The 27,286-nt window shown below is 46.9% G+C and overlaps 1 protein-coding gene across 1 annotated transcript in view; it reads right to left on the minus strand.

Moving 5' to 3' along the window:
* Positions 1 to 943: 943 nt before the first annotated feature.
* Positions 944 to 27,286, minus strand: part of LOC137380324 (PWWP domain-containing DNA repair factor 4-like) — a 30,557-nt gene continuing 4,214 nt past the window's right edge. The window contains exons 2-10 of the mRNA XM_068052256.1: positions 27,064 to 27,138; positions 25,488 to 26,060; positions 17,640 to 18,206; positions 14,835 to 16,520; positions 11,426 to 11,911; positions 8,114 to 10,117; positions 2,147 to 2,221; positions 1,658 to 1,770; positions 944 to 1,096 (exon numbers count right to left, since the gene is read on the minus strand). Of these exons, the coding sequence (XP_067908357.1) occupies positions 944 to 1,096; positions 1,658 to 1,770; positions 2,147 to 2,221; positions 8,114 to 10,117; positions 11,426 to 11,911; positions 14,835 to 16,520; positions 17,640 to 18,206; positions 25,488 to 26,060; positions 27,064 to 27,138 (5,732 nt within the window). The remainder of the gene's footprint in view (positions 1,097 to 1,657; positions 1,771 to 2,146; positions 2,222 to 8,113; positions 10,118 to 11,425; positions 11,912 to 14,834; positions 16,521 to 17,639; positions 18,207 to 25,487; positions 26,061 to 27,063; positions 27,139 to 27,286) is intronic.

Below are 27,286 nucleotides of genomic sequence, written 5' to 3' on the forward strand. Positions count from 1 at the left end.
AGACCTCTGAATGCAATAACATGACGGTAGCAATACAGACTATAGAAGTGGAAGTATAGGTGATCTACATTGCCGCGAAACATCTTCCTGAGAACTGATTTGTGGATTTATATATCAATCACCCAAACAATAGGCTGAATTTTACCAGCCCCCCAACGTCAGGGCTCGTGGTGGGGGCGGCTCGGAAAATTCTTCCGGGAGAAGCCCGCCACGACCCCCGCATTTTATTAGTGGCAGCGAGGCCTTGGTGACCCCCCGCACCCACCGGTCAGCAGCGGAGCTTTCATCTAAATATGCTAATCATATTACTGCTAATGAATAACCACTTACCTGTTAGCGATGGCCATTCCATGCCGATATTACGGCCGTTGGCCGGAACTCCTGCGCCTTCAAATCTCTGTTTGGAGATGACACTGGTGGGGAGTGGGGAGGAGTGAAATTTGCAGGGCGGGGCGGGGGGAGCATGGAAAACTGCCCGGATTGGTTGTGGGGACGGTGGGAAGGGGTTGAGGGTCAAAGGTGCTGCAGTTGGAGGGTGAAAGTTCGGAATATTAAAAAGTGGTTTTTTGGGGGTTAGGCTATTTTATTTATTGAGGACTCAGTGGGGATGGGGTCCAGGAGAGGGGATTCAAAGTTTAAATAAAATTTTATTTCCAATTTTCGTGCCACGGCACCTTTAAAAATGTAAATTTACCTGAAGGACTTGAAGCCCTTCTAAAATGGTGCCGGCACCTGCGTGGTGGCACCAGGCGCTGTTGCTGGAGCGCCCTGCCCCTTTACGTCATCGGGGGCAGGTGCTCCGCCCCCTCCATGCTAATGAGCCACCGCGCTCACTATAGTGGGAGCTCAGCAATCAGTGATCCGCGCAAGTGGACTGCCGTCTTTGTAGAATTCAGCCCAATGTATTTACAAGCTCCAGGAGATGCATCACAGCAACAGATGATCAACAGTGCCTCATGGCAAAGGATAATATCAACAATAACATCTCTGCCTTTGACCTTTCACTTCCAAGAATGAGAAGCTCATCTTTATACTTCTGCAAAGAAATCTCCAGCTGTTCTTCCACCAGCATCAGGATTTGGTTTATTCTCATCATCTGCAAAGAAAGTATGCAGTGAGCAAAAACTACCCAATAGGGGTATAGGGAAGATAAGTTTAACATTCCTCAGCTGTTTTGTGAAGAATTTGGGAACTTCTACGTCTATAGCTGTGCTTAAATATTTTCATGATCCCAGGCAAGCTAACCATGATGTCACGAACACTGACTAGAGTTCTTTCATGCATCTCCGTGTGAAATTAAGTGCTTTGATTTTCTTTGCATTTTCTATTTCCTGAGGTTCATTCGCAATAAGAAATCATACCTGTATCTGACTCCCCTGTCAGAGATCCTTCATAAGCCCCTTCTTCATCAACAGCCTCTTTGAGATAGTCCATGAGGAAGCTAATTAATTTGCAATTTCCAAAAGCCAGCTTAGCCTCCAAAGCTGTCTACCTATGTATTGGTAGGTTTGTATAAGAAAGGTTAAAGCCTTAGTGAAGAAGCCGCCACTGAAGTTCCATGCTCAACTTCCGCAACCTCATCCTGTTGTTGTTTTCATCGGTTGATGGTCAAGCTGGGCTGCATCATGTTGCTGTGTCATCTGGACCTGTTTGTCACCATCCACTGCGCCTCATTGTGTACCACTGGTTGTCTTTCCTGCTGTGCCCACTTCCATCGAGTCAATCCTGGAACCACAGTGTTTCCATCTGGCTCTATTATACGCTTTGTACCTGAGTATAAGATTAAAAGAAAAGGCCTAAAAACTTGCCAGAAATAGTAGTAAACCTGGGAGGATTTTGGAATACAGCAAAGGAGGACCAAGAAACTGATAAAGCGAGAATAAAATATGAATGTAAACCAGCAAAAAACAGAAAAACGGACTGTAAAAGCTTCTGTAGGGATGTAAAAAGGAATGTGGGTCCATTACAGGTAGAGTCAGAAGAATTTATAATGAGGAATAGAGAAATGGCAGAGGAGCTAAATGATTAGCCATCTTCCAGTGCTGACTTTGTTTGCACTGGACTGCTGACTTGGGTTGCATTAGAGTGCTATAGTGGAAGTTTGGGAACTGAGGAAGTTCGGTGAGGAGCTCCTTTTATTTCCTACCTGCCCTCAGAATGAGGGGAGCCGAGAGCTTCCAAAGAGCACAGATGACTGGGAGAAGACTCGGAGGGCGGAGTTCTGGACCGGTAAGAAAAAAAACTTACCTCTGGTTAAAAAAAAACTGAAAGTGACGTCACAGGAAAGCTGTGACCTGATTGGCTGGTAGGAAATTTTTACTGAATTTGAAAATAAAACATTGATAAAAATTGATTAAAACCCTAATTAACTAATTAATAAGTAGAGTAACTAAACCAGAGGGAGGAGATTACTGTATTTAGTTAGCATTTAATATTTATAGTAGGAATCTAGCACTAGGGACCATATAGTTAATTATAACAATTTAGTAAGGATTTAATAAGTATTTATTTTAAATTAATTTATTAATTAGTGCTAGAAATGTCAGTTAGAGGGGTGAAGTGCTTCACCTGTGAGATGTGGGAGGTCCGTGACGCTTCCAGCCTTCCGGACAACTACATCTGCAGGAAGTGTACCCAGTTGCAGCTCCTCACAGACCGCATGGATTGGTTGGAGCGGCAACTGGATGCACTTAGGAGCATGCAGGTGGCAGAAAGCATCATAGACATGAGTTTTAGAGAAGTGGTTACACCCAAGGTGCAGGCAGATAGATGGGTGACTGCGAGAAGGGGCAGGCAGTCAGTGCAGGAATCCCCTGTGGCTATCCCCCTCTCTAACAAGTATACTGTTAGTTTTGGATACTGTTAGGGGGGATTGCTTATCAGGGGAAAACAGCAGCAGCCAGAGCAGTGGCACCACGGCTGGCACTGTTGTTCAGCAGGGAGGGACAAAGCGCAGAAGAGCAATAGTTATAGGGGACTCTATAGTCAGGGGCACAGATAAGTGCTTCTGTGGACGTGAAAGAGACTCCAGGATGGTATGTTGCCTCCCTGGTGCCAGGGTCAAGGATGTCTCTGAACGGACAGGGGGCATTCTGAAGGGGGAGGGTGAACAGCCAGAGGTTGTGGTACACATCGGTACCAATGACATAGGCAGGAAGAGTGACGAGGTCCTGCAGGGGGAGTTAAGGGAGTTGGGTAGGTAGAAAGTTAAAAGACAGGACCTCTAGGGTTGTAATCTCGGGATTACTCCCTGTGCCATGTGCCAGTGAGGCTAGAAATAGGAAGATAGTGCAGCTAAACACGTGGCTGAACGGTTGGTGTAGAAGGGAGGGTTTCAGATATCTGGACCATGGGGATCTCTTCAGGGACAGATGGGACCTGTACAAGAAGGACGGGTTGCATCTAAACTGGAGGGGCACAAATATCCTGGCTGTGAGGTTTGCTAGCCTCACTCGGGAGGGTTTAAACTAGTGTGGCAGGGGGGTGGGAACCAGAGCAGTAGGACAGCAAGTGAAATAAATGAGGGGGAACGAGTAAATAAGGCCAGTAAGACTAAGAGGAAGAGCAGGCAGGGAGATGTTGCGGAGCACAGCGGGACTGATGGTCTGAAGTGCATTTGTTTCAATGCGAGAAGTATAACAGGTAAGGAAGATGAACTTAGAGCTTGGATTAGTACTTGGAACTATGATGTTGTTGCTATTACAGAGACTTGGTTGAGAGAAGGACAGGATTGGCAGCTAAATGTTCCAGGATTTAGAAGCTTCAGGCGGGATAGAGGGGGATGTAAAAGGGGTGGGGGAGTTGCATTACTGGTTAAGGAGAATATCACAGCTGTACTGCGGGAGGACACCTCGGAGGGGTCATGCAGCGAGGCAATATGGTGGAGCTCAGGAATAGGAAGGGTGCAGTCATGATGTTGGGGGTTTACTACAGGCCTCCCAACAGCCAGCGGGAGGTAGAGGAGCAGATATGTAGACAGATTTTGGAAAGATGTAAAGGTAACAGGGTTGTAGTGGTGGGTGATTTTAACTTCCCCTATATTGACTGGGACTCACTTAGTGCTAGGGGCTTGGATGGGGCAGAATTTGGAAGGAGCAAACAGGAGGGCTTCTTGGAACAATATGTAGATAGTCCAACTAGGGATGGGGCCGTACTGGACCTAGTATTGGGGAATGAGCCCGGCCAGGTGGGCGAAGTTTCAGTAGGGGAGCATTTCGGGAACAGTGACCATAATTCCATAAGTTTTAAGGTACTTGTGGATAAGGATAAGAGTAGTCCTCGGGTGAAGGTGCTAAATTGGGGGAAGGCTAATTATAACAATATTAGGCATTAACTGAAGAATTTAGATAGGGGGCGGCTGTTTGCGGGTAAATCAACAACTGACATGTGGGAGTCTTTCAGACGTCAGTTGATTAGAATCCAGGACCGGCATGTTCCTGTGAGGAAGAAGGATAAGTTTGGCAAGTTTCGGGAACCTTGGATAACGCGGGATATTGTGAGCCTAGTCAAAAAGAAAAAGGAAGCATTCGTAAGGGCTGGAAGGCTAGGAACAGATGAATCCCTTGAGGAATATGAAGACAGTAGGAAGGAAATTAAGCAAGGAGTCAGGAGGGCTAAAAGGGGTCATGAAAAGTCATTGGCAAACAGGATTAAGGAAAATCCCAAGGCTTTTTATACGTATATAAAGAGCAAGAGGGTAACCAGGGAAAGGGTTGGCCCACTCAAGGACAGAGGAGGGAATCTATGTGTGGAGCCAGAGGAAATGGGCGAGGTACTAAATGAGTACTTTGCATCAGTATTCACCAAAGAGAAGGACTTGGTGGATGATGAGCTTAGGGAAGGGAGTGTAGATAGTCTCAGTCATCTCATTATCAAAAAGGAGGAGGTGTTGGGTGTCTTGCAAAGCATTAAGGTAGATAAGTCCCCAGGGCCTGATGGGATCTACCCCAGAATACTGAGGGAGGCAAGGGAAGAAATTGCTGGGGCCTTGACAGAAATCTTTGCATCCTCATTGGCTGCAGATGAGGTGCCAGAGGACTGGAGAATAGCCAATGTTGTCCCTTTGTTTAAGAAGGGTAGCAAGGATAATCCAGGAAATTATAGGCCGGTGAGCCTTACATCAGTGGTAGGGAAATTATTGGAGAGAATTCTTCGGGACAGGATTAACTCCCATTTGGAAACATATGAACTTATTAGCGAGAGGCAGCATGGTTTTGTGAAGGGGAGGTCATGTCTCACGAATTTGATTGAGCTTTTTGAGGAAGTGATGAAGATGATTGATGAAGGAAGGGCAGTGGATGTTATCTATATGGACTTCAGTAAAGCCTTTGACAAGGTCCCGCATGGCAGACTGGTACAAAAGGTGAGCTGGCAAGATGGATACAGAACTGCTCAGTCATAGAAGACAGAGGGTAGCAGTGGAAGGATGCTTTTCTGAATGGAGGGCTGTGACTAGTGGTGTTCCGCAGGGATCAGTGCTGGGACCTTTGCTGTTTGTAGTATATATAAATGATTTGGAGGAAAATGTAGCTGGTCTGATTAGTAAGTTTGCGGAGACACAAAGGTTGGAGGAGTTGCGGATAGCGATGAGGATTGTCAGAGGATACAGCAGGATATAGATCGGTTGGAGACTTGGGCGGAGAAATGGCAGATGGAGTTTAATCCGGACAAATGTGAGGTAATGCATTTTGGAAGGTCTAATGCAGGTGGGAAGTATACAGTAAATGGCAGAACCCTTAGGAGTATTGACAGGCAGAGAGATTTGGGAATACAGGTCCACAGGTCACTGAAAGTGGCAACGCAGGTGGATAAGGTAGTCAAGAAGGCATACGGCATGCTTGCCTTCATCGGTCGGGGCATAGAGTATAAAAATTGGCAAGTCATGCTGCAGCTGTACAGAACTTTAGTTCGGCCACACTTAGAATATTGCGTGCAATTCTGGTCGCCACACTACCAGAAGGACGTGGAGGCTTTGGAGAGGGTACAGAAGAGGTTTACCAGGATGTTGCCCGGTCTGGAGAGCATTAGCTATGAGGAGAGGTTGGATAAACTCGGATTGTTTTCACTGGGACGATGGTGGTGGAGGGGCAACATGATAGAGGTTTACAAAGTTATGAGCGGCATGGACAGAGTGGATTGTCAGAAGCTTTTTCCCAGGGTGGAAGAGTCAGTTACTAGGGGACATAGGTTTGAGGTGAGAGGGGCAAAGTTTAGAGGGGATGTGCGAGGCAAGTTCTTTACACAGAGGGTGGTGAGTGCCTGGAACTTGCTGCCGGGGGAGGTGGTGGAAGCAGGTACGATAGCGAAGTTTAAGAGGCATCTTGACAAATACATGAATAGGATGGGAATAGAGGGATACGGTCCCCGGAAGTGCAAAAGGTTATAGTTTAGGCAGGCATCAAGATCAGCGCAGGCTTGGAGGGCCGAATGGCCTGTTCCTGTGCTGTACTGTTCTTTATTCTTTGTATTACTTTGTGCCTGTCTTCACTGAGAAATCTCCTAGAATAAGAGATCCAAGGGACCAGGGAGAATGAATAATTGAAGGAAATTAGTATTAGTAAGAAGGATGTATTGGAGAAATTAATGAGGCTAAAGGTTGATAAGTCCCCGGGATCTGATATTCCACATCCGAGTGTTGGAAGAGGTAGCTATGAAGATAGTGGATGCATTGGTGATCAGCTTCCAAAATTCTGTAGATTCTGGAATGGTTCCTGCAGATCAGAAGGTAGCAAATGTCACCCCCACTATTTAGGAAGGAAGGGAGAAAGAAAACAGGGAACTACAGATCAGTTCGCCTTACATCAGTAGTAGGAAAAATGTTAGAATCTATTCTAAAGGATGTGATAAATGGGCACTTGGATAATAATTATCTGATTGGGCACAGTCAACATGGATTTATGAATGGGAAATCATGGTTGACGAACCTGTTGGAGTTTTTTGATAAAGGGGTGGACATGGTATACTTGGATTTTCAGAAGGCTGTTGATGAAGTCCCCCACAGGAGGTTGGTTAGCAAAATTAAAGCACATGGGATAGGAGGTATTATACTGACATGGAATAAGGATTGGTTAAGAGGCAGAAAACAGAGAGTAGGAATAAACGGGTCATTCTCGCGTTGGCAGGCTGTGACTAATGGGGTACCACAGGGATCAGTGCTTTGGCCCAGCTGTTCACAATGTCTAACAATGATTTGGAGGTGGGGAGCAAATGTAATATTTCCAAGCTCTGCTTGGAACTAGGTGGGAATGTGTGTTGTGAGGAAGATGCAAAGTGGCTTCCAGGAGATTTGAACAGACAGTGGGCATGAACGTGGCAGATGGAATATAATGTGGAAAAATGTGAGGTTATCCACTTTGGTAGGAGGAACAGATGTGCCTAGTATTTCTCAAATGGTAAGAGATTAGAAAGTGTAGATGTACAAAGGGACCTAGGTGTCCTCGTCAATAAGTCACTGAAAGCGAACATGCAGGTTCAGCAAGCAATTAGAAAGGCTAATGGTACTTTTGCCTTTATCACAAGAGGATTTGAGTACAGGAGTAGTGAAGTCTTGTTTCAATTGTACAGAACCTTGGTTAGACTGCAACTAAAGTACTGTGTGCAGTTTTGGTCCCCTTACCTTAGGAAGGATATTATTGCCATAGAGGGAGTGCAACAAAGATTCACCAGACTTGTTCCTGGGATGGTGGGATTGTCCTATGAAGAGAGATTGGGGAAACTGGCCCTGTATTCTCTGGAGTTTCAAAGAACGAGAGGTGATCTCATTGAAACCTACAAAATATTTAAAGGGATGGACAGGGTAGATGCAGCTAAGATGTTTCCCCTGGTGGGGAAGTCTAGAACCAGGGGTCACAATTTCAAAATTAGGGGGAAGCCATTTAGGACAGAGATGAGGAGAAATTTTGTGACTCAGAGGGTTGTGAATATTTGGAATTCTCTACAGCAGAGGGCTGTGGAAGCTTCAAGGGGATTTGAACTGACAGTCCCTGGATTATTGTCCACACTGACTTGTCGCTGGATCATTATCCACACTGATGATCCCTGGATTATTGTCCACGCTGACTGGACCTGGATTATTGTCCACGCTGACTGTCCCTGGATTATTGTTGACATTGACTTGTCGCTGGATTGTCATCCACACTGACAGTCCCTGTCCTATTGTACGCGCTGACTGTCCCTGGATTATTGTCGACATTGACTGTCCCTGGTTTATTCTCCACACTGACCGTCCTTGGATTACTGTCCACACTGACTGTCCCTGGATTATTGTCCACGCTGACTGTCCCTGGATTATTGTCCACCTTGACAGTCCCTGGATTATTGTCCACCTTGACAGTCCCTGGATTATTATCCACGCTGACTGCCCCTGGATTATTATCCACGCTGACTGTCCCTGGATTATTGTCCACCTTGACAGTCCCTGGATTATTATCCACGCTGACTGTCCCTAGATTATTATCCACACTGACTGTCCCTGGATTATTGTCCACTCTGACAGTCCCTGGATTATTATCCACGCTGACTGTCCCTGGATTATTATCCACGCTGACTGTCCCTAGATTATTGTCCACGCTGACTGTCCCTGGATTATTATCCACACTGACTGTCCCTGGATTATTGTCCACTCTGACAGTCCCTGGATTATTATCCACGCTGACTGTCCCTAGATTATTATCCACACTGACTGTCCCTGGATTATTGTCCACTCTGACAGTCCCTGGATTATTATCCACGCTGACTGTCCCTGGATTATTATCCACGCTGACTGTCCCTAGATTATTGTCCACGCTGACTGTCCCTGGATTATTATCCACACTGACTGTCCCTGGATTATTGTCCACTCTGACAGTCCCTGGATTATTATCCACGCTGACTGTCCCTGGATTATTGTCCACGCTGACTGTCCCTAGATTATTGTCCACGCTGACTGTCCCTGGATTATTATCCACACTGACTGTCCCTGGATTATTGTCCACTCTGACAGTCCCTGGATTATTATCCACGCTGACTGTCCCTGGATTATTGTCCACTCTGACTGTCCCTGGATTATTGTCCACTCTGACTGTCCCTGGATTAGTATCCACGCTGACTGTCCCTAGATTATTGTCCACGCTGACTGTCCCTGGATTATTATCCACACTGACTGTCCCTGGATTATTGTCCACTCTGACAGTCCCTGGATTATTATCCACGCTGACTGTCCCTAGATTATTGTCCACGCTGACTGTCCCTAGATTATTATCCACACTGACTGTCCCTGGATTATTGTCCACTCTGACAGTCCCTGGATTATTATCCACGCTGACTGTCCCTGGATTATTGTCCACTCTGACTGTACCTGGATTATTGTCCACACTGACTGTCCATAGATTATTGTCCACTCTGACTGTACCTGGATTATTATCCACGCTGACTGTCCCTGGATTATTGTCCACTCTGACTGTACCTGGATTATTGTCCACACTGACTGTCCCTTGATTCCTGTCCACACCGACAGTCCCTGGATTATTGTCCACACTGACGGTCCCTGGATTATTGTCCACACTGACTGCCCCTGGATTATTATCCACGCTGACTGTCCCTGGATTATTGTCCACTCTGACACTCCCTGGATTATTATCCACGCTGACTGTCCCTGGATTATTGTCCACTCTGACAGTCCCTGGATTGTTGTCCACGCTGACTGTCCCTGGATTATTGTCCACGCTGACTGTCCCTGGATTATTGTCCACACTGACTGTCCATAGATTATTATCCACGCTGACTGTACCTGGATTATTATCCACACTGACAGTCCCTGGATTATTGTCCACTCTGACTGTACCTGGATTATTGTCCACACTGACTGTCCCTAGATTATTATCCACGCTGACTGTACCGGGATTATTATCCACGCTGACAGTCCCTGGAATATTGTCCACTCTGACTGTAGTTGGATTATTATCCACGCTGACTGTCCCTGGATTATTGTCCACTCTGACAGTCCCTGGATTATTGTCCACACTGACGGTCCCTTGATTCCTGTCCACACTGACAGTCCCTGGAATATTGTCCACTCTGACTGTAGTTGGATTATTATCCACGCTGACTGTCCCTGGATTATTGTCCACTCTGACAGTCCCTGGATTATTGTCCACACTGACGGTCCCTTGATTCCTGTCCACACTGACAGTCCCTGGATTATTGTCCACACTGACGGTCCCTGGATTATTGTCCACACTGACGGTCCCTTGATTCCTGTCCACACTGACGGTCCCTGGATTATTGTCCACACCGACAGTCCCTGGATTATTGTCCACACTGACGGTCCCTGGATTAATTATCCACACTGACGGTCCCTTGATTCCTGTCCACACCGACAGTCCCCGGATTATTGTCCACACTGACGGTCCCTGGATTAATTGTCCACACTGACAGTCCCTGGATTATTGTCCACACTGACAGTCCCTGGATTATTGTCCACACTGACGGTCCCTGGATTATTGTCCACACTGACAGTCCCTGGATTATTGTCCACACTGACGGTCCCTGGATTAATTGTCCACACTGACGGTCCCTTGATTCCTGTCCACACCGACAGTCCCTGGATTATTGTCCACACTGACGGTCCCTGGATTAATTGTCCACACTGACAGTCCCTGGATTAATTGTCCACACTGACGGTCTCTTGATTCCTGTCCACACCGACAGTCCCTGGATTATTGTCCACACTGACGGTCCCTGGATTAATTGTCCACACTGACGGTCCCTGGATTATTGTCCACACTGACGGTCCCTTGATTCCTGTCCACACTGACGGTCCCTTGATTCCTGTCCACACTGACGGTCCCTGGATTATTGTCCACACTGACAGTCCCTGGATTATTGTCCACACTGACGGTCCCTTGATTCCTGTCCACACTGACGGTCCCTTGATTCCTGTCCACACTGACGGTCCCTGGATTATTGTCCACACTGACAGTCCCTGGATTATTGTCCACACTGACAGTCCCTGGATTATTGTCCACACTGACGGTCCCTTGATTAATTGTCCACACTGATGGTCCCTGGATTAATTGTCCACACTGACGGTCCCTTGATTCCTGTCCACACTGACGGTCCCTTGATTCCTGTCCATACCGACAGTCCCTGGATTATTGTCCACACTGACGGTCCCTTGATTAATTGTCCACACTGACGGTCCCTGGATTATTGTCCACACTGACGGTCCCTAGATTAATTGTCCACACTGACGGTCCCTGGATTAATTGTCCACACTGACGGTCCCTTGATTCCTGTCCACACCGACAGTCCCTGTATTATTGTCCACACTGACGGTCCCTGGATTAATTGTCCACACTGACAGTCCCTAGATTATTGTCCACGCTGACTGTCCCTAGATTATTGTCCACGCTGACTGTCCCTGGATTATTGTCCACTCTGACTGTACCTGGATTATTGTCCACACTGACTGTCCATAGATTATTATCCACGCTGACTGTACCTGGATTATTATCCACGCTGACAGTCCCTGGATTATTGTCCACTCTGACTGTAGTTGGATTATTATCCACGCTGACTGTCCCTGGATTATTGTCCACTCTGACAGTCCCTGGATTATTGTCCACACTGACGGTCCCTTGATTCCTGTCCACACTGACAGTCCCTGGATTATTATCCACACCGACAGTCCCTGGATTATTGTCCACACTGACGGTCCCTGGATTATTGTCCACTCTGACTGTACCTGGATTATTGTCCACACTGACTGTCCATAGATTATTATCCACGCTGACTGTACCGGGATTATTATCCACGCTGACAGTCCCTGGATTATTGTCCACTCTGACTGTAGTTGGATTATTATCCACGCTGACTGTCCCTGGATTATTGTCCACTCTGACAGTCCCTGGATTATTGTCCACACTGATGGTCCCTGGATTATTGTCCACACTGACGGTCCCTTGATTCCTGTCCACACTGACGGTCCCTGGATTATTGTCCACTCTGACAGTCCCTGGATTATTGTCCACACTGACGGTCCCTGGATTATTGTCCACACTGACGGTCCCTTGATTCCTGTCCACACTGACGGTCCCTGGATTATTGTCCACACTGACGGTCCCTTGATTCCTGTCCACACTGACGGTCCCTGGATTATTGTCCACACTGACGGTCCCTGGATTAATTGTCCACACTGACGGTCCCTTGATTCCTGTCCACACCGACAGTCCCCGGATTATTGTCCACACTGACGGTCCCTGGATTAATTGTCCACACTGACAGTCCCTGGATTATTGTCCACACTGACGGTCCCTGGATTATTGTCCACACCGACAGTCCCTGGATTATTGTCCACACTGACGGCCCCTTGATTCCTGTCCACACCGACAGTCCCTGGATTATTGTCCACACTGACGGTCCCTGGATTATTGTCCACACTGACAGTCCCTGGATTATTGTCCACACTGACAGTCCCTTGATTAATTGTCCACACTGACGGTCTCTTGATTCCTGTCCACACTGACAGTCCCTGGATTATTGTCCACACTGACGGTCCCTTGATTCCTGTCCACACCGACAGTCCCTTGATTCCTGTCCACACTGACAGTCCCTGGATTATTGTCCACACTGACGGTCTCTTGATTCCTGTCCACACCGACAGTCCCTTGATTCCTGTCCACACTGACAGTCCCTGGATTATTGTCCACACTGACGGTCCCTGGATTATTGTCCACTCTGACTGTACCTGGATTATTGTCCACACTGACTGTCCATAGATTATTATCCACGCTGACTGTACCGGGATTATTATCCACGCTGACAGTCCCTGGATTATTGTCCACTCTGACTGTAGTTGGATTATTATCCACGCTGACTGTCCCTGGATTATTGTCCACTCTGACAGTCCCTGGATTATTGTCCACACTGACGGTCCCTGGATTATTGTCCACACTGACGGTCCCTTGATTCCTGTCCACACTGACGGTCCCTGGATTATTGTCCACTCTGACAGTCCCTGGATTATTGTCCACACTGACGGTCCCTGGATTATTGTCTACACTGACGGTCCCTTGATTCCTGTCCACACTGACGGTCCCTGGATTAATTGTCCACACTGACGGTCCCTTGATTCCTGTCCACACCGACAGTCCCCGGATTATTGTCCACACTGACGGTCCCTGGATTAATTGTCCACACTGACAGTCCCTGGATTATTGTCCACACTGACAGTCCCTGGATTATTGTCCACACTGACGGCCCCTTGATTCCTGTCCACACCGACAGTCCCTGGATTATTGTCCACACTGACGGTCCCTGGATTATTGTCCACACTGACAGTCCCTGGATTATTGTCCACACTGACAGTCCCTTGATTAATTGTCCACACTGACGGTCTCTTGATTCCTGTCCACACTGACAGTCCCTGGATTATTGTCCACACTGACGGTCCCTTGATTCCTGTCCACACCGACAGTCCCTTGATTCCTGTCCACACTGACAGTCCCTGGATTATTGTCCACACTGACGGTCTCTTGATTCCTGTCCACACTGACAGTCCCTGGATTATTGTCCACACTGACGGTCCCTGGATTATTGTCCACACTGACAGTCCCTGGATTATTGTCCACACTGACGGTCCCTTGATTCCTGTCCACACCGACAGTCCCTGGATTATTGTCCACACTGACGGTCCCTGGATTAATTGTCCACACTGACGGTCCCTTGATTCCTGTCCACACCGACAGTCCCTGGATTAATTGTCCACACTGACGGTCCCTGGATTAATTGTCCACACTGACGGTCCCTAGATTAATTGTCCACACAGACAGTCCCTGGATTATTGTCCACACTGACGGTCCCTTGATTAATTGTCCACACTGACGGTCCCTGGATTAATTGTCCACACTGACGGTCCCTTGATTAATTGTCCACACTGACGGTCCCTGGATTAATTGTCCACACTGACGGTCCCTTGATTCCTGTCCACACCGACAGTCCCTGGATTATTGTCCACACTGACAGTCCCTGGATTATTGTCCACACTGACGGTCCCTGGATTATTGTCCACACTGACGGTCCCTAGATTAATTGTCCACACAGACAGTCCCTGGATTATTGTCCACACTGACGGTCCCTTGATTAATTGTCCACACTGACGGTCCCTTGATTCCTATCCACACCGACAGTCCCTGGATTATTGTCCACACTGACGGTCCCTGGATTAATTGTCCACACTGACAGTCCCTAGATTATTGTCCACGCTGACTGTCCCTAGATTATTGTCCACGCTGACTGTCCCTGGATTATTGTCCACTCTGACTGTACCTGGATTATTGTCCACACTGACTGTCCATAGATTATTATCCACGCTGACTGTACCTGGATTATTATCCACGCTGACAGTCCCTGGATTATTGTCCACTCTGACTGTAGTTGGATTATTATCCACGCTGACTGTCCCTGGATTATTGTCCACTCTGACAGTCCCTGGATTATTGTCCACACTGACGGTCCCTTGATTCCTGTCCACACTGACGGTCCCTGGATTATTGTCCACACTGACGATCCCTGGATTATTGTCCACGCTGACAGTCCCTGGATTATTGTCCACACTGACGGTCCCTGGATTATTGTCCACACTGATGGTCCCTTGATTCCTGTCCACACTGACGGTCCCTGGATTATTGTCCACACTGACGATCCCTGGATTATTGTCCACGCTGACAGTCCCTGGATTATTGTCCACACTGACTTGTCGCTGGATCATTATCCACACTGACGATCCCTGGATTATTGTCCACGCTGACTGGACCTGGATTATTGTCCACGCTGACTGTCCCTGGATTATTGCTGACATTGACTTGTCGCTGGATTGTCATCCACACTGACAGTCCCTGTCCTATTGTACGCGCTGACTGTCCCTGGATTATTGTCGACATTGACTGTCCCTGGTTTATTCTCCACACTGACCGTCCTTGGATTACTGTCCACACTGACTGTCCCTGGATTATTGTCCACGCTGACTGTCCCTGGATTATTGTCCACCTTGACAGTCCCTGGATTATTGTCCACCTTGACAGTCCCTGGATTATTATCCACGCTGACTGCCCCTGGATTATTATCCACGCTGACTGTCCCTGGATTATTGTCCACTCTGACAGTCCCTGGATTATTATCCACGCTGACTGTCCCTAGATTATTATCCACACTGACTGTCCCTGGATTATTGTCCACACTGACTGTCCCTGGATTATTATCCACACTGACTGTCCCTGGATTATTGTCCACTCTGACAGTCCCTGGATTATTATCCACGCTGACTGTCCCTGGATTATTGTCCACGCTGACTGTCCCTAGATTATTGTCCACGCTGACTGTCCCTGGATTATTATCCACACTGACTGTCCCTGGATTATTGTCCACTCTGACAGTCCCTGGATTATTATCCACGCTGACTGTCCCTGGATTATTGTCCACTCTGACTGTCCCTGGATTATTGTCCACTCTGACTGTCCCTGGATTATTATCCACGCTGACTGTCCCTAGATTATTGTCCACGCTGACTGTCCCTGGATTATTATCCACACTGACTGTCCCTGGATTATTGTCCACTGTGACAGTCCCTGGATTATTATCCACGCTGACTGTCCCTAGATTATTGTCCACGCTGACTGTCCCTAGATTATTATCCACACTGACTGTCCCTGGATTATTGTCCACTCTGACAGTCCCTGGATTATTATCCACGCTGACTGTCCCTGGATTATTGTCCACTCTGACTGTACCTGGATTATTGTCCACACTGACTGTCCATAGATTATTGTCCACTCTGACTGTACCTGGATTATTATCCACGCTGACTGTCCCTGGATTATTGTCCACTCTGACTGTACCTGGATTATTGTCCACACTGACTGTCCCTTGATTCCTGTCCACACCGACAGTCCCTGGATTATTGTCCACACTGACGGTCCCTGGATTATTGTCCACACTGACTGCCCCTGGATTATTATCCACGCTGACTGTCCCTGGATTATTGTCCACTCTGACACTCCCTGGATTATTATCCACGCTAACTGTCCCTAGATTATTATCCACGCTGACTGTCCCTGGATTATTGTCCACTCTGACAGTCCCTGGATTGTTGTCCACGCTGACTGTCCCTGGATTATTGTCCACGCTGACTGTCCCTGGATTATTGTCCACACTGACTGTCCAAAGATTATTATCCACGCTGACTGTACCTGGATTATTATCCACGCTGACAGTCCCTGGATTATTGTCCACTCTGACTGTACCTGGATTATTGTCCACACTGACTGTCCCTAGATTATTATCCACGCTGACTGTACCGGGATTATTATCCACGCTGACAGTCCCTGGAATATTGTCCACTCTGACTGTAGTTGGATTATTATCCACGCTGACTGTCCCTGGATTATTGTCCACTCTGACGGTCCCTTGATTCCTGTCCACACTGACAGTCCCTGGATTATTATCCACACCGACAGTCCCTGGATTATTGTCCACACTGACGGTCCCTGGATTATTGTCCACACTGACGGTCCCTTGATTCCTGTCCACACTGACGGTCCCTGGATTATTGTCCACACCGACAGTCCCTGGATTATTGTCCACACTGACGGTCCCTGGATTAATTATCCACACTGACGGTCCCTTGATTCCTGTCCACACCGACAGTCCCCGGATTATTGTCCACACTGACGGTCCCTGGATTAATTGTCCACACTGACAGTCCCTGGATTATTGTCCACACTGACGGTCCCTGGATTATTGTCCACACTGACAGTCCCTGGTTTATTGTCCACACTGACGGTCCCTGGATTAATTATCCACACTGACGGTCCCTTGATTCCTGTCCACACCGACAGTCCCTGGATTATTGTCCACACTGACGGTCCCTGGATTAATTGTCCACACTGACAGTCCCTGGATTAATTGTCCACACTGACGGTCTCTTGATTCCTGTCCACACCGACAGTCCCTGGATTATTGTCCACACTGACGGTCCCTGGATTAATTGTCCACACTGACGGTCCCTGGATTATTGTCCACACTGACGGTCCCTTGATTCCTGTCCACACTGACGGTCCCTTGATTCCTGTCCACACTGACGGTCCCTGGATTATTGTCCACACTGACGGTCCCTTGATTCCTGTCCACACTGACGGTCCCTTGATTCCTGTCCATACCGACAGTCCCTGGATTATTGTCCACACTGACGGTCCCTTGATTAATTGTCCACACTGATGGTCCCTGGATTAATTGTCCACACTGACGGTCCCTTGATTCCTGTCCACACTGACGGTCCCTTGATTCCTGTCCATACCGACAGTCCCTGGATTATTGTCCACACTGACGGTCCCTTGATTAATTGTCCACACTGACGGTCCCTGGATTATTGTCCACACTGACGGTCCCTAGATTAATTGTCCACACTGACGGTCCCTGGATTAATTGTCCACACTGACGGTCCCTTGATTCCTGTCCACACCGACAGTCCCTGGATTATTGTCCACACTGACGGTCCCTGGATTAATTGTCCACACTGACAGTCCCTAGATTATTGTCCACGCTGACTGTCCCTAGATTATTGTCCACGCTGACTGTCCCTGGATTATTGTCCACTCTGACTGTACCTGGATTATTGTCCACACTGACTGTCCATAGATTATTATCCACGCTGACTGTACCGGGATTATTATCCACGCTGACAGTCCCTGGATTATTGTCCACTCTGACTGTAGTTGGATTATTATCCACGCTGACTGTCCCTGGATTATTGTCCACTCTGACAGTCCCTGGATTATTGTCCACACTGACGGTCCCTTGATTCCTGTCCACACTGACAGTCCCTGGATTATTATCCACACCGACAGTCCCTGGATTATTGTCCACACTGACGGTCCCTGGATTATTGTCCACACCGACAGTCCCTGGATTATTATCCACACCGACAGTCCCTGGATTATTGTCCACACTGACGGTCCCTGGATTATTGTCCACTCTGACTGTACCTGGATTATTGTCCACACTGACTGTCCATAGATTATTATCCACGCTGACTGTACCGGGATTATTATCCACGCTGACAGTCCCTGGATTATTGTCCACTCTGACTGTAGTTGGATTATTATCCACGCTGACTGTCCTTGGATTATTGTCCACTCTGACAGTCCCTGGATTATTGTCCACACTGACGGTCCCTGGATTATTGTCCACACTGACGGTCCCTTGATTCCTGTCCACACTGACGGTCCCTGGATTATTGTCCACTCTGACAGTCCCTGGATTATTGTCCACACTGACGGTCCCTGGATTATTGTCCACACTGACGGTCCCTTGATTCCTGTCCACACTGACGGTCCCTGGATTAATTGTCCACACTGACGGTCCCTTGATTCCTGTCCACACCGACAGTCCCCGGATTATTGTCCACACTGACAGTCCCTGGATTATTGTCCACACTGACGGTCCCTGGATTATTGTCCACACTGACGGCCCCTTGATTCCTGTCCACACCGACAGTCCCTGGATTATTGTCCACACTGACGGTCCCTGGATTATTGTCCACACTGACAGTCCCTGGATTATTGTCCACACTGACAGTCCCTTGATTAATTGTCCACACTGACGGTCTCTTGATTCCTGTCCACACCGACAGTCCCTGGATTATTGTCCACACTGACGGTCCCTGGATTATTGTCCACACTGACGGTCCCTTGATTCCTGTCCACACTGACAGTCCCTGGATTATTGTCCACACTGACGGTCCCTGGATTATTGTCCACACTGACAGTCCCTGGATTATTGTCCACACTGACGGTCCCTTGATTCCTGTCCACACCGACAGTCCCTGGATTATTGTCCACACTGACGGTCCCTGGATTAATTGTCCACACTGACGGTCCCTTGATTCCTGTCCACACCATCAGTCCCTGGATTAATTGTCCACACTGACGGTCCCTGGATTAATTGTCCACACTGACGGTCCCTAGATTAATTGTCCACACAGACAGTCCCTGGATTATTGTCCACACTGACGGTCCCTTGATTAATTGTCCACACTGACGGTCCCTGGATTAATTGTCCACACTGACGGTCCCTTGATTAATTGTCCACACTGACGGTCCCTGGATTAATTGTCCACACTGACGGTCCCTTGATTCCTGTCCACACCGACAGTCCCTGGATTATTGTCCACACTGACAGTCCCTGGATTATTGTCCACACTGACGGTCCCTGGATTATTGTCCACACTGACGGTCCCTAGATTAATTGTCCACACAGACAGTCCCTGGATTATTGTCCACACTGACGGTCCCTTGATTAATTGTCCACACTGACGGTCCCTTGATTCCTGTCCACACCGACAGTCCCTGGATTATTGTCCACACTGACGGTCCCTGGATTAATTGTCCACACTGACAGTCCCTAGATTATTGTCCACGCTGACTGTCCCTAGATTATTGTCCACGCTGACTGTCCCTGGATTATTGTCCACTCTGACTGTACCTGGATTATTGTCCACACTGACTGTCCATAGATTATTATCCACGCTGACTGTACCTGGATTATTATCCACGCTGACAGTCCCTGGATTATTGTCCACTCTGACTGTACCTGGATTATTGTCCACACTGACTGTCCCTAGATTATTATCCACGCTGACTGTACCGGGATTATTATCCATGCTGACAGTCCCTGGATTATTGTCCACTCTGACTGTAGTTGGATTATTATCCACGCTGACTGTCCCTGGATTATTGTCCACTCTGACAGTCCCTGGATTATTGTCCACACTGACGGTCCCTTGATTCCTGTCCATACTGACAGTCCCTGGATTATTATCCACACCGACAGTCCCTGGATTATTGTCCACTCTGACTGTAGTTGGATTATTATCCACGCTGACTGTCCCTGGATTATTGTCCACTCTGACAGTCCCTGGATTATTGTCCACACTGACGGTCCCTTGATTCCTGTCCACACTGACGGTCCCTGGATTATTGTCCACACTGACGGTCCCTTGATTCTTGTCCACACTGACGGTCCCTGGATTATTGTCCACACCGACAGTCCCTGGATTATTGTCCACACTGACGGTCCCTGGATTAATTGTCCACACTGACGGTCCCTTGATTCCTGTCCACACTGACATTCCCTGGATTATTGTCCACACTGACAGTCCCTGGATTATTGTCCACACCGACAGTCCCTGGATTATTGTCCACACTGACGGTCCCTGGATTAATTGTCCACACTGACGGTCCCTTGATTCCTGTCCACACTGACATTCCCTGGATTATTGTCCACACTGACAGTCCCTTGATTCCTGTCCACACCGACAGTCCCTGGATTATTGTCCACACTGACAGTCCCTTGATTCCTGTCCACACTGACATTCCCTGGATTAATTGTCCTCACTGACAGTCCCTGGATTATTGTCCACACTGACAGTCCCTTGATTCCTGTCCACACTGACATTCCCTGGATTAATTGTCCTCACTGACAGTCCCTGGACTATTGTCCTCACCGACAGTCCCTGGAGTATTGTCCACACTGACAGTCCCTTGATTCCTGTCCACACTGACAGTCCCTGGATTATTGTCCACACTGACATTCCCTGGATTATTGTCCACACTGACAGTCCCTTGATTCCTGTCCACACTGACAGTCCCTGGATTATTGTCCACACTGACATTCCCTGGATTATTGTCCTCACCGACAGTCCCTGGATTAATTGTCCACACTGACGGTCCCTTGATTCCTGTCCACACCGACAGTCCCTGGATTAATTGTCCTCACTGACAGTCCCTGGATTATTGTCCACACTGACATTCCCTGGATTATTGTCCTCACTGACGGTCCCTAGATTAATTGTCCACACTGACGGTCCCTTGATTCCTGTCCACACTGACATTCCCTGGATTATTGTCCTCACTGACAGTCCCTGGATTATTGTCCTCACCGACAGTCCCTGGATTATTGTCCACACTGACGGTCCCTTGATTCCTGTCCACACTGACATTCCCTGGATTATTGTCCTCACTGACAGTCCCTGGATTATTGTCCTCACCGACAGTCCCTGGATTATTGTCCTCACTGACAGTCCCTGGATTATTGTCCTCACCGACATTCCCTGGATTATTGTCCACACTGACAGTCCCTTGATTCCTGTCCACACTGACATTCCCTGGATTAATTGTCCTCACTGACAGTCCCTGGATTATTGTCCTCACCGACAGTCCCTAGATTAATTGTCCACACTGACTGTCCATGCATTATTGTCCATTTGAAATCCCTGGATTCCTGTCCACACTGACGGTCCCTGGATTAATTGTCCACACTGACTGTCCCTTGATTCCTGTCCACACCGACAGTCCCTGGATTATTGTCCACACTGACAGTCCCTGGATTATCGTCCACACTGATAGTCCTTGGATTCCTGTCCACACTGACTGTCCATGCATTATTGTCCAGTTGAAATCCCTGGATTTCTATCCACACTGACTGTCCCTATATTTTTGTCCACACTGACTGTCCCTGGATTATTGTCCACACAGTGTGTAAAATGCAGTAAAATCCAAACCTGCCAATTACTGCCCCATCAGTCTGCTCCGATCATCTGTGAATTGATAGCCAGAGGAACTTGCACAGCAATAACCTGCTCACTGACACTAAGTTTGGGTTCCGCCAGGGCCTCTCAGCTCCTGACCTCATTACAGCCTTGGTCCAAACATGGACAAAATAGCTGAACACAAGAGGTGAGGTGAGAGTGGCTCCCTTGACAACAAGGCAACATTTGACCGAGTTTGGCATCAAGGTGCCCTAGCAAAACTGGAATCAATGGGAATCAGGGGGAAAACTCTCCGCTGGTTGGAGTCATACCGAGCACAAAGGAAGATGGTTGTGGTTGTTGGAGGTCAATCACCTGAGTCCCAGGACATCACTGCAAGAGTTCCCCAGGCTAGTGTCCTAGGCCCAACCATCTTCAGCTGCTTCATCAATGACCTTCCTTCAATCATAAGGTCAGAAGTGGTGATGTTCGCTGTTGATTGCACAATGTTCAGCACCATTCGCGACTCCTCAGATACTGAAGCAGCCCATGTCCAGATGCAGCATGACCTGGACCACATCCAGACTTGGGCTGATAAATGGCAAGTAACATTCATACCTCACAAGTGCCAGGCAATGACCATCTCAAACAAGAGATAATCCAACCATCTCCCCATTATGATCGCTGAATCCCCCACTATCAATGTCCTGGGCGTTACCATTGACCAGAAACTGAAATGGACCAGCCACATAAATACCGTGGCTACAAGAGCAGGTCTGAGGCTGGGAATTCTGCAACAAGTAACTCACCTGCTATCTCCCCAATGCCTGTCCACCATCTACAAGGCACAAGTCAGGAGTGTGATAGAATACTCTCCACTTGCCTGGGTGGGTGGAACTCCAGCAGCACTCAAGAAGCTCAACACCATCCAGGACAAAGCAGCCCCTTTCTGGCAACCCATCGACCACCTTCAACATTCACTCACTCCACCACCGACGCACAGTGGCTGCAGTGTGTACCATCTACAAGATGCTCTACAGCAACGCACCAAGGCTCCTTAGACAGCACCTTCCAAACCCGCGACCTCTGCTACCTAGAAGGAAAAGGGCAGCAGTTGCATGGGAACACTACCACCTTCAAGTTCCCCTCCAAGCCACACACCATCCTGACCTGGAACTATATCACCTTTCCTACACTGTAGCTGGGTCAAAATCCTGGAACGCCCTTCCTAACAGCACGATGGGTGTACCTACATGGACTGCAGCGGTTCAAGAAGGCAGCTCACCACCACCTTCTCACGGGCAATTAGGGATGGGCAATAAATGCTGGCCTAGCCAGCGATGCGGACATACCATGAAAGAGTAAAAAACTGACAATCCCTGGATTATTGTCCACACTGACAATCCACGGATTATTGTCCGGTGTAAATTCCTGGATTATTGTCCACACTGACCATCCCTTTTTACGATGCAATCTACCCACTTTCTAACAAGCAGGCTGACTTTCAGCCAAGCAGTTTGTTCTAAACTTGAGTACTTCTCTGGGATATCTTCAGTCACTCTCTTCCAAACCTGCCTCAGATATTTCTTCCTCTGTCATTGCCCCTCCCCAACCTGCACGTTCCCCATAGTTTTAGTCAAGACAGTTCTCTCCCCTCTTTTCTCCCTTTTTTCTGAACGTGTCCTTTTTTATACAACCTCCTTTAAACTTTGTGCTTTTTACAACATATTTGATGTCTTTACCAGTTCATTTCCTGTGCTTTTCCCAACTGGCAGAATTGAAATTTGTTTACTGCAACACTTTATGGTGGCTTATATAGTTAAAGAATTGATAAAACCGCCAACACACAGCCAAAGAAACCACATTTACGTTAGTGCAGATGCAAAATTATTGCTGGTAAAGTGAAGCTCTGGGCCTTTTTGGTGAAAAGAATGGCCAAAGCAGCTTTCCAGACGTGCGACAATTGTCCGATAGCCGATGTGCGGAGGTTCACTGTTTCAGTCTTACCCATGCGTTTCTATGGAGCTGCTAAGATGTTGAAGTGGTTAGAGGTTGTGACGTACGGGACACTTCTCCACAACTTCTGTTGTGCCTAACACGCACTCTACTCTTAAAGAATCCACGGAATCCGATTGGTGAAAGGTATATCAATATTTTATTCACACACTAAATCATCAAGTACAAGCTCTCACTACTTGTACAGTATACTACCCATCAAGACACAAGGCGATCAGTCTCGGACTTGCGGCTGCTCTTCAGTTCTCTGAGCCCCTGGCTCAGGGTATCTTCTCAAGTGTTCTTCCCTGGGGTTCTCGTACCTTCCCTGGTTTCAGTCAGGGGTTAAATCTTGTTTCTAAGACCCACCCCTCTTACTTACTCATAGAGGTCTGGTATAATGACATAATAGTAATTCCTTATTTGGCTCAGTGAGAACCTGTTCAAAACTTCACAGTTTCCCATTGTCTATTATGAGTTTAATCATATCTGGTGTCCACGACAACTCCCTATATCTGCTAAGTGCAAGGACTGTGTCTGGGATCCTCCTCAACATCTTTACTATACTATCTACAATTCCTCGACCATCTGTGTGCTGTGGCCTCTTTACCCTTCCTCCCTATGCTTTAACACACTGTTCATTGTTGTGTGAATAGCCCCTTTGTTTTAACTAAGTTCTTATGTGTTTTTGCTAGATGTGTTTTTACTGGGTCTACAGTCCCCCCTTTGATCCTGCAGGGGTCCCCCCTTTGATCCTGCAAGGCCTATGCCCAAGGGATCACACTCTCATGTCTCTTAGGTAGTACATTTGTGCAATTACAATTTCATTTTCAAAACAAAAGCATAAGCAGTGTAATGTTAAAGAAAGCACAATTTAAACATCACTATTACATAATCAATCAATTGTGCAAACATAATACAATTTCATTCTTAGAGTACATTGATCATTCATTCATGCATTTTAACTATATATGAATGGGTTATACAATAACCCTTGTGTGGCATAACTAATTGTCTATCCTTTTATAGAGCAAGTTCAAATACTGATTGCCTTTCGGGTAGCTTTCCAACCTGTGTTCATACATCCTCTCACATCGTCTAATTAATTTCTTAAGTTTCCAAATTAAGTGTCACATATAACACCATGATACCCAAAACCACTATCAGGACATAATTCTAAACCAGGGGTGTATCTGCACGTTTGACCCCCAGTTCCATAAGTCCTCCTGCCAGGTAGAATCGTTTATCTCGTCAATCTCATCTTGTAGCATCTTCGACTGTTGTTCCAGATCGTAGTACACTACAGCAATGGCTTCTAGCTGCTGTCTCTCTTTACCCAAGCACGTGGGCAATGGCTGAATAGTATATTTACATTCCTGGTGGTAATTTGTCAAATCCTCCTTAATACTTTCTGTCACAGTTATTGTTTCTGTCTTTCGTTTATGTATGTCTACCAACTCCATCTTCCCTACTCTGGTTGGTATTTGTGGGTTGAAACAAAACGTACTGTTGCTCACCGGACAAGTCCAGTTATGTCCATACTGGTACTCCTCCGCCGTGGTGGTTAAGCAATATCTCCCCTTTCCCATATAGGCCACATGGGTTAGCCCTGATAATGCTTTCCTAGTCTCCATGGTGCAATTTACAGTGGCATTAAATCCACATTTTGATTCTACTGTTTTATATATATATAGGATGAGGACATAGGATCACCTGGTTTTCCAGACTACACTCAGACAATGTTGTTCCAAATATCTCTTTTCCACTTTCCACAACATAGGGTAATAGATCATAGTATTTTATGTGATCTTTTCCCTTATCACCCCTATATTTTCTACTTCATATAATTACATCCCTAACTTAGCTCTCGGAATTACAGGTATTCCCGACACTACTCCAATATTCATAGATCTTGTATTTACACACTCCTGACCTTTCCATCCCTTAAGTTTTCTGAGTTGGCACCTGGTAATTTTATCGTTTGTTTGATTAGCTAAGTCCTCCAACTGGGTGTCATTGAACCAAACTGGCACTTGTCCCTCATCAATTTGCCTCAAATTTTCCTGAGTTTGTTCTAGCATCCACGAACTGTATTCACTACAAACACTTTCATTATTTGAAATGTCGTGGACCTCCTTTACCTTTTCCATTATATCATTAATAGTATGAGCATGACCTTCTAGTACTCTCACCAGTCCCGTCACTGCGTTCATGAAATCCTGTCCGACTTTAGCTATACCACTCTGTGCCTTTTGTTCCTTTTTCAAAATATCCTTTACTAGCTGACTGAGAGTTCTAACCTTCTGGTCCACATTTTCTAAATCTATAGTATTGACAATTGAAATTCCCGTATTAGAGACTGTGGCTGCGTCATTCACTAAACTACGTTTACGTCTCATTCCCTTTATTATTCCCTCATCACTGAATTGTTGTCTCAGCAATTGTTGCAGTAGTACCTTGTACAACTCTTGAGTCTTCTCAGGGCACCAGTCAGGTAGCTGGATATCTGAGATATTTAATATTACCGGTACCAACTCATGCTGTATATTATCATATACAATTTTATTAGTTTTTATTATCGCAAGTCCATTTTCTGGTCCTGCAGTTAAGGCAGGGCAAGGGAGATCAGTCACTTGTGGCTGCTGGGTCGTAACCTTACTCGTTGGTAATTCGGATGTGGGGGTAACCGTGGGGGTTGGTGCTTCTTGTCCGTTTAATCTCACAACCTGGAATAGGAACTGTCCTTTTTTATTTTCCCCAACAGAATAGAGACATTAGCCCCTATCATTGTGTGGTTTCACACATATTGATTGGTTTTTACAGTCTTTATCATCGCATTCCCATAGAGGAAATTTGGGGCCCCCTGGTGGGTCCCTGTTGGGCATTCAACAAATACAAACTGTCCGATAGTAACATTTACAAGAAAGACCCACCGCAATTTGTCCCTGAGTCTGGGACTTCCATCCTCCTGTACATGTAATCCACACCCTGTCTGCCTAATCCCAAACTTCCCTGTAGAGGGACCATCAACAAAAAAAATTTTGAGTGCTGGTTTGATTGCTGGCTCCTTCCCTTGTACACCCCCCAATGATTTTGACACAAAAGGTCCCTGGAGGGCCTTTGCTGTCAAAACCTGACACACCTGGTAGATTAAATTGCCCACTAAAATAAAAGCAAAATACTGCGGATGCTGGAAATCTGAAATAAAAACAAGAAATGCTGGAAATACTCAGCAGATTAAATTCTTTGCCAGGCACATAGTAGTTCTTTTTCAGGAGATTATATAAAGGGGCTGCCTTTAAGGCAAGTCCATCCATATGGTTCCTGCGATACCCAACAAGGCCCAAAAATGATCTCAGAGCCTTAGTATCTTGTGGTAGGGGGAGTTTGAGGATTGTCTGTACTCGCATCTGCTCTATCTCATGCTTTCCCTGTGTTATCACTATTCCCAAATAGGGAACCTTTTCCTTCATTATCTGTGCCTTTTTCGGCTTAACTTTCACTCCAACCTTCTGGAGGAAGGTGGAATATTGACGGACTATAATGAAATCCCTGGAGAGACATGTTCAGGTGTACTGTTGTCCCTGGAACATAAACACAAATTTATATTGACACTCTTGTGCCAGTGGTATGGACCAGAACCCATTGCTAATGTCCAACACAGTAAACCACTTAGACTGTTTTTGTTTTTTATTTTCTGAGACTTTGATTGTCCTCTTAAATATCAGATAA

The sequence above is a fragment of the Heterodontus francisci genome, chromosome 19, assembly GCF_036365525.1.
Source record: "Heterodontus francisci isolate sHetFra1 chromosome 19, sHetFra1.hap1, whole genome shotgun sequence".
In the NCBI taxonomy this organism is placed as follows: domain Eukaryota; kingdom Metazoa; phylum Chordata; class Chondrichthyes; order Heterodontiformes; family Heterodontidae; genus Heterodontus; species Heterodontus francisci.